The sequence below is a fragment of the Hippichthys cyanospilos genome, chromosome 1 (genome assembly GCF_059441005.1).
Source record: "Hippichthys cyanospilos isolate Australia breed blue-spotted pipefish chromosome 1, RoL_Hcya_1.0, whole genome shotgun sequence".
NCBI lineage: Eukaryota > Metazoa > Chordata > Actinopteri > Syngnathiformes > Syngnathidae > Hippichthys > Hippichthys cyanospilos.
Genome location: NC_142369.1, coordinates 789,928 through 802,652, shown reverse-complemented (window position 1 = coordinate 802,652; position 12,725 = coordinate 789,928). Strand labels below are relative to the sequence as shown.

Below are 12,725 nucleotides of genomic sequence, written 5' to 3'. Positions count from 1 at the left end.
GCCTTAGTAGGAACCAAGCGAGTGTGACTTTGTAGGACCCAGGGAGGATTTTGAAGCCCCTCATTAAAGCGACACCTTTGTTGGCGAGGATGACCGGGGGGAGTGTCGCGGCGGGGCGCCGTGACCTTCCAGGGAGGCTCCGCCATAAAAGAACCCCGCGCCTCCCGTGAGTCAATTTGTCGGAAGATGAAGACGTCCTCGTAAACGGAAAGCTCGCCTGGCCCGCGGTGCCAGACTCCCGCCTGATTGATCAAAGTCTTCAACGCGGTTGCGGTGTTTTTTGTTTTTTAAATTCCCTTCGCTGCGGCGTCGCCGTTCATAACGGATCCGTTTGAGTGCGGGTTTTGCGCTACGTTAACGGAGAGTCGTTACGTTCTACGTGTACGCTTTGATTCTGAGGCTTTGTCTCCACGTAACTAGGACTATTTAGGACCACGCGTGGGTCAAAAAGATTCAGCCCTCAAATCATGTTTCCGGTGTCGCTTGTTAACATGAATTGTGGAATGCTCTCATAATTCGACCCGCAAAAAATTCTCATCCACCCTTGTTGTAAGACGGTATATTTTCCAACTGTAAATAAGATACCTATAAAAATTGCAGAAGGATACCTAAACCTGTATCCTTTTTAACACTAACCAAAAGAAGAAATATAAATCTACTTTCTGTTTTCACTTTTTCAGTTTATACAGGTTACAGGTTAGTGTTAAATGGAAAAAAAGAAATATACTGTATTCGCACCCCCCACTCGCCGCTCAGACTATGGTTATCTGTAAAAGTTCTTCGATAGCATACGTAAAACTATCCTTTTTAACATTAAAAAAAGAAGAAAAAAAAGCTACATTCCAGGTTAGTCTCAAGCTGAAAAAAGTGCAGCACTGTGCCTGAAATACATTTTTTTGCCATTAGACTTCACATTGCAAAAAACAAAGCCCTTCCCCCGGAGTCATCCCCCCTGGCCTATTTGACTACTGCCCCCCAAAAACAAAAGAATGACTCAAGCAGGGGCGGAGCTATGTATTTAGACGACCATTGCTACGTCGGGAAATATTTTAGTTAGCATGGAAGCGAAGACTGATAATGACGGAGGCAGAAATGTCACAACCCGACCTTAACGACACTTGCATTGCCGACGCGGCGCCTCGTCGTCAGAACGATAGCATCTCCGTTGTTTCCACGGCAACGATCCTGGCGGCGTCTCGCAAAGCAACCCGGAGAAGAAGAGCAGGTGGGAAAAAAAAAAGGCACACTGGATGTCACGTCAAATTTAAGAGGACGAGGCCATGAAGTTAACCCTCCCTTGTTTTGTCATCTTCTCGTTCCCCGTCACGGAGAAAAATGGAGCGGCGGGCTCCAACGGCGGGGGCGGGCGCACAATTCCGCAGGGTGTGAGGGGAAGAGGATCAGAAATCAATTCCCTAGACCCCCGAGTTCATTTCATCAATCGGCGCGCGGCGGATAGAGCGGAGGCAGCGCCGGCTGGACCGGTGCCGGGCGGCCGCCTAATGTCCGCCTCCTTTAAACGGAACACGCATTGCGGCGCTTCGCGCCGCGCTTCGCGCCGCCTCATCGCCGACGTCAGACACTCCCAAATCCCAAATCGGGGCAAGCCCTCTTCTAAAGCGCCTTGACATGATTATTCAGAACAAACAAGCTTAGGCTTTACCAAATATATCACACACACTATTGTTCTTTGTCATTCAAGTGCGTTGTCTCATTTTCTGATATCAACTTTCTTTTTTTTTTTTTTTACATATTTATTGTGTTAGGTGTATTGTATTGCATTTCTATTTTATTTCTAGTCACGTCACAGAATTATCTTACATAGAGTAATACATTTATATAATTTCATGAATTACAAAATAAAAAAAAAATGATAATAAATAATAAAATATTTATTTACCTAAATAAAAAATAAATTATGATAACTGTCTTTAATAAAGTTTTTATTTTAATGAATTACTACCAATTAATACACTCATTTTATAACAATAATACAGTACTTAATTATTTTACACGGCACAATTCTGTGTTAAATTCAATGTATGCGATTTTTAATTCACATGAAAAAAAATCAATAAAAATAGATATGGAATAATAATAATTATGCCACAATTAGTATGCTAAATACATATGTATTTTATTGTAGGATGGTTTAGTTTAGTTTTTGGTATATTTTGTAATTTATTCTACAATAAATTCAATTTTTATTTTTAATCTGTTGATAAATTTTAATGAGCTAAAATTAGAAGTATAAATACATAAAACTAATGCTAGATAATCAATTACTGTTCTAATTAAATCTTTATTTATTATTATTATTATATTGAAATCATTTTACTTTAGATGTCATTTATGTCCTTTGGACCGATGGCGAAGACAATTGAAGACAAATCAATAAACATTCAATATTCTGCCAGATTTTGTCATGAAAATGTCAACGTGTGTTTTTAACGCGAGCGCTGTTTGCGCATTTGATAGCGTTCTGCACCGCGGTGCATTTTCTGCATGCCGACACAAATGCGCTTCTGCGCGTCCATCATCTCCCGTCTGAGGCCTTTATTTCCTCTTGTGGAGAACAAAGGCAAAGCCTCAGTGCTTGAAGGGGCGGTGTAAAAAAAAAAAAAAAAAAAAAATCCAAAACGTACCTCTTTAATTGAGAGCAACTCAACCAGCGCCTCTCGCGCGTAAGGTGTGATTGCAGCAAATAATGAACGGTTACACGCATGCGGAGGTGGCAAGATGGTGTCGGTGCATCCAGGCCGGCGCTACCATCATCCTCAAATAAATCTCATTCTGCAGGTGTTTGAGCTCCACCGATATGGGGTTTTCGGGACCCATTATTAGTAGAAAGGGAGCCGATATTCTTTTAGGGTTAAAAATAGGATAATGCAAACAATGAATTGACGATGATGACAATGACGACGACGACCATGGCGACGATGATGACTACGACGACGATGACTACGACGAAGACAACGATGAAGACGATGACGCGGTGACAATGGCGAAGACGACAATGACGACGACGACAATGTTGACGACGACAATGACGACGACGACAATGTTGACGACGACAATGACGACGACGATAATGACGACGACGACAAAGACGACGACGCCGATCACGACGACGACGACAAAACGGAAACGCGTCATCGGAAAAAACGTGTGTTTTTCTATCTGCAAGACGATGAAAATATAGCAAAATATTCAGATGCTCGAAATACAATGTTTGAAATATCAACGAAACTTACGGCATTCCTTCCTGATAATTCACCAAGGATGGCGTCAGTTGCCGCACCTCTTCCATAGCCGCGTTTTATAAACTGAATGCACAAAGAATCCATCCAATTCCGCTCGACACCTTAGACTGAATTGTTTTCAGCATTTTCCAAAGTCCTTTCAAAGTACGCCGCTTTTCAAAAATCCCACGAAAAGAATCCTTTTCAATGTTGCGCAAGTCCCTCATGAAGATGAGATGAAGAGATTTCAGTCTCCCCAACACGTAGAGTCAGTCGCCCCGTTTGAACGAACGGCGCGGCCTCAACCAATTAGCATTCAATGCTGGAATATCGCCATTGGCATTTTTAAATCTTTAATGGCTCTTAATTTTTCATCTTGTCTTGCAAATGTTCCGGTTTGTTCCCCCGCTTTACCCGCGCCGGCATTGTTGTCGGCGGATTAAAGCGGGGCGTAATGGCCGTTCGCCGGCGTTAACGAGCGGCAGAGACCGGCGGCGGATAGTTATGCCGGTGGTAAATAGCCGCTTCGTCCGCCGGCTGCCGCGCCGCAACGCCGTAGCATTTTTCACCCCGCCGCTTTTTATGTGACGGCAATGTCGGCACGGGAGAAAATCCATCACGGCGATTAAAGACTGCCGCCTGGAGCCGCCTTTCCTGGGGACTCCGGCTGGTGTCTTTCCAGCGGCCTTCGCTTCCTTTTCGGCCTTCCTAACCCCTTTTGTTGTTTTCGGTTAGATGCGGAGCCAAGTGTGCGTCGCCTTACGCCGCCCCCGGTGGCCGAGGCGGGCGCACCGGAGGAAGCGGCCCGACCTGAAAAATATTAGCGAGCGCTCTTTTCCTTATTAATTCCCTCAACTATTTGAGTGAAAAATCCGCCTTTGGTATCGAACTAGTTAAAATGATACTACTAAAAATTCTTTGAAATGAACACCTTCGTGGTGCGCAGGCCATGGTGGAGACGGTGAACAACCTGCTCCAGCCGCAGGCGCAGGCGGCGTGGCGCGAACTGAGCACGGGCGAGCAGCTGCGGGCCGCCACCGCGCTGCTGGACACGGTGGAGCAGGGCGCCTTCGTGCTCGCCGACAACCTGCTCAAGACCGACATCGTGCAGGAGAACACCGACAACATACGTGAGTACACCAATTACATATACGTGTATATCGTCCAAATTGTGTCCAAAAGTGTCCAAAGTTACTACTTAAGAAAACTTAAGTCTACTTAAGAAAAAGAAATGCCTTCCTCAAATCGATACCTCATAATATCATTAGCTGAGATTTTGAGAACCAGTCTGCACTGAAAACATTTCCTGAAATATTCACTGCATCTATTAGTCAGTCATAATGTTCCATGCCTGGAACAAAAATAAATAAACACCCCCTATTATCATCAGCTGTAATTTTGAGCGAAAATATTGCCTCAAAGATTCACTTCCCCGTTTCGTCAGCACCGATGTCCAGATCGTTTGGCAAATGTGTCATCGCCTTTACGGAAATAAACGCCTCCCATTATAATCAGCTGTGACCTTGAGGCCCAGTGTACACGGAAAAGACTTCTTACGTCTTCAACCTCTCGTAAAGACAACAGGCGTGCCGGTCCAACCGATAAAAGTCTGTCCCCACAAGAATCTTTCTCACTATAAGGTATCATTTCCATGGTGGAAATAATGTAGGTTTCAACCTACAACGGTCGAGCGAGGGGAATTAGCATCACCCCCCTCTCGGCGTTTTAAGCCCTCGGCTACCATAGCAACCTAAAAATATCAAACATAGGTCTCGCGTGTAAGGAAACGGCAGCGAGGCGAATGAATAAAATGGATTTTATTCTATCCGCCGCGCAATTCATCTGGGTATTAGGGCGAATCCGGGCTGGTTCCGAAGGCGAACCGGACGACGGTGGCTCAACCCGGGGGAGACTTTACAGCTCGCGGCAGTTCGCCTGTTAATTACGCGCCGGCGACGGCCTCTCTTGTTTGTGCCGTACCGCGCCTTCCGTAACCGCCATAAGGTGGCCCGTTTCAAAATGGGTGCGCACGTCCCCTCTTTACAAACGGACGTCCTTTCGTCTGTTTCCGGGCGCGCTCGTCTCGCCCACAGATTCCTGCAGATTAGCGTGGCGGATTATCTTAAAACGTCCCTTTTTTTAAGCAACGGCGAGGAGGCCGCTGCGGAAAAGAGACGCCACCAAAATTTGGAGGCGCGCATTTGAGGCAATTGTTTAGCTACCTCTGTGTCCTATATTACAGTCGTAAGTGAGAAGTAGATGGCGTGCCCCAATTATTCACTGGGTGAGTCATACCATGTTGCTAACCAGCTTCCACTTTAGCATTCGGTGGTACGGAACTTCCTCAAATAATTGACGCTGCGCTCCAATTAGTCACAAAGTTTGTTATTAACTAAACCCAAAGCATATCGTAACTAGATTATGATCACAAATGATTATAGTCTAGGTGAGAAAATGGATGCCATACCCCAAAGAATTAGTCGCTGCACTATCCCCTGAACCAAATGAAACTGCTACCTCGAAGTGATTCTTGACTGATCGTCATCATTATTCTTATAATATCATATCGTCTGCTTTATTTTGGGATCTTTTTGGCATACGACATTTAGCTAATGAGCCACTATAGCAAAATAACTTGTTTCCTATTCCAATCAATTTGCTTTTATTTGAAAAGAAAAATCCTGAACTGTCCTTACCATGGTGTTAACACCCCCGAGCCGTATTTGATAGCATTTTTGGGTCATTTCTTTCCACTTCATTTTTTATTGTAATTCAGCCAAGGGGTGGCACACCCTGCTAGTGTGACAAACTAAGTTTTTGTGCCATGCTGAACTTTGACACGTCGTCACCGTCCGAGCTCCGTAATGTCAACGCTTTCCCTTTGATGTGAAAAGCTTTTGGTTGTAAAAATCAAAGGATTGGACAAAATAGCGCAGAGGCGTTGAAAAAGCATGAAGTTAGATCGACCCCCTGTGCCTTCACGTACCTCCTGGGGTATGCACCCCCCGTTTGAGAACCACCGGCGCCAAATTAACCCCCGTCGCTGTCGTATTGGCGATGGGCGGCATATGACACTGACCCCGCATTCAATCTATTGGTGGGGGACTCAATGAGCTCAAATGAAAGCCTCAAATAATTCCATACCCTAATGCCATACCCTAAGCGGTCGCAAAGCCAAATAAACGCCTCTCATTATCGTTATCATCGGGAAGGACGGCCATCATTTTTATTTCCTCAAATAATTGAGGCTTCGCCATGTGTGCAGAGTTGGAGGTTGCGCGGATGAGCACCGACGGGAATTTGCCCGACCTGAAATTTCCCCAAACGGGCGGACAGGGCAGCTCCATCCACCTGTCGGCCAACACGCTCAAGCAGCACGGAAGAAACGGCAAGTGCTCCCGGCGTGTGGCGTTCTCGCTCGTCGTGCCGGCCTGTGCTCATTTTAAGTGCTTACTAACAGTGATCCAAAACGACCTCGCTTTTCTTATGGCTGGGTTGTGGTTTAACCGAAGGAAATTTCGGTTCCTCCGAGTCTTTCGTTTCTTTTAGACAATGACGCAGCATTTGAACCGATGTCACTCGGAAACGGGTGTCCTCCTGAGACCCGGTTCATTCATTAGTATCCATTGTTGTGGACCTTATATATTTTGACTCATTGGAACTACCCTTCTCAGTCCTAGGGAATACAATTTACTTTGCTTGCTTGCTCGCTGAGACCAAATGGACACAACGGTGGACACAACTGAGTAGGCGGTTTCTCTGAGGACATAGCTGCGCATCATCCGCAGAGCCGTAATAACCAGAGTTGCAACTATACAAAATTTGACCTAAGGGTAGCATACACAGGCTGAACATAAGGGGTCCAAGGATTGACCCCTGCGGGACTCCACATGTCATTCGGGCGGTAAACTAGTCAGCATGGACTGGTCATCAAACAAATGTAGAACACATTCACTCACATTGAAAATAGCCTGGGCAGCTTAAACTCATTGAATTCCAAAGACATGTAAGACGTCTTTGTAAGACGTATTTATACGTCTTTACAAAACTGGATGCATATGAAGTTAAAGAACTGTCTGAAAAAAGATGAAATTAAATGAGATAAATAGCGTTACATAATAGCAGCACTTGAGTCATCAACACTGCAGCACTTCCTTTCAGGCGCCTTCTCGTCCAATAATTAGACTTGAACGTACGCGGTGGCACAGAAACGGACTCATGAAGGCCACCTGCCTCTAACGATGTGGAAATGAGGTGCTTACATACGGCAAGAACATTTCCATTTATAGAAGGCATTCAATGCAAATGCTGTAGCCACTCAGCGGGATGAAAAAAGCCCGCGTCCGCAGCCGTCGTTCTCGCCGGGCGGCGGCGAGATATATTTCCCGTCGCCATCCTGTGTTATATGACCCAAATTGTTTTCCTTTCATCTCGCTGAGCGATCGAAGTCACAGTGGGGGGTAAGTTTGCCGTCGAAAAGTGAGACGGAGGGTGGAGGTGGGGAGTGAATATGAATGAGCGCAGGAGGAGACGATCAACAAGGAAAATGGCTGTCTTTGTCATCGCCGCAACGTGCAATTTCAAGTGATTGTTTGTTGATGCCAGTATGTTTTTCCACTTTTTTGTTGTCGCCGCACCAAATTGCCTCGGTTACCCTGGTCTTATTGTGAGCGGTTTAACCGCACATCCTTTGGGATTCCGGTGTTAACGGCGCTTCTTTTTGAGCATGAGGTCATTTTTTTTTTAGGGTTATCTGCTGCCGAGCGATTCGAAGTCAAATTCCAATTTGAAAACGGCGTTGCGCGAGAACAGAGTTGAATTCATTTTTTGTCTTTCTTGTGATTAACTCACCTCCTGTCAAATGACCCTATCTTCCGCACCGCACGGAGCGCCGTATCGTTTAGCGCGGTTTCGATTATGGGTCCGTTTCTGTACTGAACCCGTGCACGGGGGCCGCCATGTTGGAACGAAGTAAGAATTCACACTTCAAAGTCAGAATTCTCCCTCTGGAAACATTCACTACCATTAACAAATGTTACTTTGTTAATACGAAGCGTCTGCAAAATTAAAACTGAATTGTCGTGGCCCCCTCACAGGCGAGATCCGCATCGCCTTCGTGCTCTACAAGCACATCGGTGTCTACTTGTCCACGGAGAACGCCAGCATGAAGTTGGGCGGCGACGCCTTGGCCACCAATTATTCCGTCATCGTCAACTCGCCGGTGATCACAGCCGCCATCAACAAGGACGCCAATAAAGTCTACCTTTCTGACCCGGTCGTCTTTACCGTCAGACACCTGCAGGTACGCAAATGCGCGCAATTAATGACAGCAATCCCTGGTTTTTCCACTGTTCACGGGGACCGGAACCCCCTTGCGATAAGTCAAATGTATGCAAAGTAGTGTCAGCCCCCCGACGGAATTCTCATGCATATATATCTCCTTGCATTAAATCTTAAATTATTTAACCTTATACACTAACTGTACTGTTATTCCTTCCCTTTGGCTTTAGTCTCGCACAGAGCCGCGGTTTTCTTAGCGGAGCCCCGAAGTCTAATTGCAGTGAAACTTGTAGCTGACCAAACATGATAACAATCTGAGTTTACACTTGAAAATCCAAGTCGATAATTAGCCAATAAAACCGCGACTTTGAGTCAGGCTACAGTTTTATTTGATTGATTGATTTCTTTTAAGAGAAAAAAGGAAAAGAAAATCTGACATCTGAGTTTCAAGCCTAAATTCTGACTTTGTAAGAATTCTGAGAATAAAGCGAGTGGAAACTGGATATGTTTTCTCACTTTTTTCACACATTTTGTTGTTCATTTCTTTCAAGATGTTTTTGTTCCTCATTAATTATATGTTTTAAAGCAGAAAAGCCCTTCCGCACATAATTTGTGGTGGCACGCATGAATATTTTCTTTGATTCCTCTCATTGCCAAAACTGAAAAATACTCATCAGAAATCAACCCGAGGCCGAAATTGTATTTGAGAAATGAAAATAAATGTCCATTATCCATTTTCTTGTACTTTTTCCAGGCTGGTATTAATGTTGAACTCATACATGGCTTTTCCAACGAACATTTCAACCAATTTACAAGGTCGGACGCAAGAAATGACGAATAGCGACTCACGTGGCATATTTCACCCTGCCTCTCTCCGGAGGAGATCGACTGACGTCGGCCTCCAGTCCGTTAGCCGATCGGGACGCGGGACGAAATGCGGTCTCTTCCTTAGCCGTCGGGTCGCAGAAAACAAAGCTCGCTCACCTCCTCTTCAAACCTTTGCTCTTACTCCCGCCGCAGCAATCGGAGGAGAACTTTAACCCCAACTGTTCGTTCTGGAGCTACTCCAAGCGCACCATGACCGGCTACTGGTCCACGCAGGACTGCCGCTTGCTGGGCGGCAACAGGACGCACACCACCTGCTCCTGCACCCACCTCACCAACTTTGCTGTTCTCATGGCCCACGTGGATGTTAAGGTAGGACACGTTCAAGGTGGCTTGCGGCAACAAAGGTTCGTTTAACATTAGCTCGAAACAGATGTGGGATACAGATACGGAATATTTTATAACGTATAAACACACATAATGAGATCCCAAACTTTTTACTTGAATACTCAGAATGGAGGCTATTATGAAATATGTGTTATTTCTACACTTAATAGTTGCCGAGGTGTCAGCGGCTTCGCATCCCAGTCTGTTTCGACTTGCTAATATCTCATAAAACAGAACGGACGGCCTATTTCGATCGTCATGAACGGAAGCGCTCGCGGACATAAAAATGCGCGGCCGGCGCCACGAAAAGGACGTCATCTTCGATGGCGCAGAGGCCGGCTGTCAGCGTGAAACCGATCCGATCGGCGAGGCGTAAATCTGCCCGTACGGACTTGAGCTACAGCCGGGAGTCACGTGACTCGGGCCGCCCGTTTCCGACAGGCGGAAGAGCGCACCTTTTCGCCGTCCTCGCCTTCTTGTCATCGCCGCCGTACGCGCAAACAAAGGCAACCTTGACCGTCCTTTGGCGTCGCCGCCTCGCTCCGGCGCCGCCGCCGCGGAGCTGCTCCGGCGGCGACAGTGATGGATGCTCCCCGAATATCACCCTCTCCATCATCCGCCGGGATGCGCCGTTGATTTAGACTTAGTGCTTCGCGGAGAACGCCGTCACTTAATGGTGGCTCCGCGCCTCCCCTCGGGCCCATCCCGCCCGCTCTATATTTCTTCGGAGTCGTTTTCAAAGCGCCGTCGGTCCAAATGGTCACAAATGGACCGTTTCCATTTCAAAAGCGCCCGTATTAGCGAGCTTCTAAAAGACCACCTTTCCAAGCGCCGCTTTGTGAAAAGAGGAGGCTTCCCACGTGCGGCTTCTGTTTTTGACGCGGAAATGCAAAATGAAGCCTTCTCTCGCTACGTATGATTCCTTCCAATGAGAATCAGTGATCCGGAATTCTCGGGTTTTTTGAATCGATGTACCACTGTGAGATTTAGTTATTTTTTTTCAATAAGCCAAGTTGACCCTGTCATTCATGACAATGTACACCTGCATAAAGCTTCGCAAAATAGACGCATATAAAATTTTGCAAAAAAGTCAGTACAGTGGACCCCCGCCATACAAAATCAATCCGTTCCGGAGTCGGGATCGTAAGGCGAAATCGTCGTATGGCGTGCAAGAGAAAGCTATGCTCGTTAGCTAATGCGTGCGAAACCCCAGGTAAAAACATGGGCGTTTTATTTACTTACTAAAAATGCGAAACAAAATAGTGTAGTAAGTACTACTTAGAAATAATATACATGTCAAGAATGAAATATCTTCATAAATAAAAAAGCAATTAAAGGAAAAATGAAAGTTTACTGACCTGTGGAGTGAGGCGACTTAAGCTAGTGCCGGCCATATTCCCTAGCGAGGCTAACGATGCCTTTCCATAGCAGTCATCTTCTCACATCTCCCTTTATCATCACTAACAATCTTGGGGCCCATGGCTAATAAATTGAAGATGGGATTAAGCACTAAAATGCACAATGAATACGATATCGTAAGCGCTCGCACGAGATCAAGTCTTTAGCGATCGATAGCAGACCGGCACCTTAGGGACGGCGTGACAGGAACCTTAAGTGACGCGCCGCCTGACTCGCAGAGTCGTACGCATGCGCGCTGACAGCCGAGTTTGAATTTTGGAATTGTTGTTGATGCCGAAAAATGCTGTAACAAGGGGACTCAAAAACGGCGTATTCCACTTTGGAACGTGATAAAAACATAAGCTGGGTACGCCGTAGCCCGGGGCTCCACCCTATTGCACAATTTAGCAGTAAGAAATACGATAAATATTAATGACGGTATATTTATACATTTGTGGGGTCAAGTGACGAGCTGTAATTTACTTACGCGAGAATTAAAGGGTAATAATGACGTTACGATGGATTTCATGGCTCGCGACATTTTCCGATGTATATGATTATTTGCATACTTCCCCAACGCCTCTCTCCAATATACAGATCCCATAAATGGCCATAATGAGAATCAATTAAGCATATTTACTCCAGCACGCAGCCGGCGCCACAAATTTAAATTTGAAAGAGGCCATGTTTTGGGGCTTGTTCAAAGCGGTGCCTGACGAAAAAAGAAACTTCCGCCGTGCAGTTTGTTGTTTGACATTCACCCGACGCCCGCGGACCTCTTCCAGAAATGCGGGATATTACAAAGCTCTAAAACCCACCGCCAAATATGATTATTTATCACCAATTTCAAACACGCCGTCGCGCTTACGTCTCCGGGCCGGGCGAAGGGACGTCTCAAGGTTATCGCCGTCGGCGTCACATCAAAAGCGAAACCCCGTCGTCCCGAAAGGAAGAGACGTATAATCTGCGAGACGCAGTTATGTTTACGCGGGATTTGTTTGCGTAGCCATCAGGGATTTGCTTACACAAGCTAAGTGAAAACGGGAGGCGCCATCTGACAAAAGTTTTACTTTGAAGGACGCCAAAAAATGGCCGCTACAAACTATAATGCTTGACTTGCTGCGACTTGTTTGTGATGTCTATATTTTTAAAGGGAAGAGGGACGGGGTGCCGTGTCTCCGACCACCATTGCAACACTGCATGCATCTGCAAAAACGTTTGTGTAGAAAATGGTAGCGCAAACATGGTTCAGGTAGAGCGTTGGGGCGGATATTTTAATAGACCCATTTAGAAAGTCAATTGACCCGACTTGGTCGACTTATTTTCCTCGGCCCTTCTGACAGTGAGATGCAGATGAGTCTTTGGGTAGAACTCAAGCGGTACAAAATTAGAACTTTTTTTTGTAGCATTTTTCCCTGACATACTGGCACAACCATAGAGCATAAACAATTCCACTTGTGCTATAAAGACAGAAAATATGCTTGGTGATGGTTTTACCTTTTGATCGCAAGTTTTTATCACTTTTAGTCCTACGTGAGCCATTATTAATTTGTTATTTAGACGCTAGCAAGACATCCTGTCAAATTGAGACGT

The 12,725-nt window shown here is 45.8% G+C and overlaps 1 protein-coding gene across 2 annotated transcripts in view; it reads left to right on the top strand.

Moving 5' to 3' along the window:
- LOC148428509 (adhesion G protein-coupled receptor L3-like) overlaps positions 1 to 12,725 on the top strand; it is a 136,961-nt gene that overhangs the window by 96,321 nt on the left and 27,915 nt on the right. For both annotated transcript variants that reach the window (XM_088439419.1, XM_088439506.1), the window contains exons 12-15: positions 4,189 to 4,372; positions 6,508 to 6,630; positions 8,339 to 8,544; positions 9,543 to 9,719. In XM_088439419.1, the coding sequence (XP_088295545.1) occupies positions 4,189 to 4,372; positions 6,508 to 6,630; positions 8,339 to 8,544; positions 9,543 to 9,719 (690 nt within the window). The remainder of the gene's footprint in view (positions 1 to 4,188; positions 4,373 to 6,507; positions 6,631 to 8,338; positions 8,545 to 9,542; positions 9,720 to 12,725) is intronic.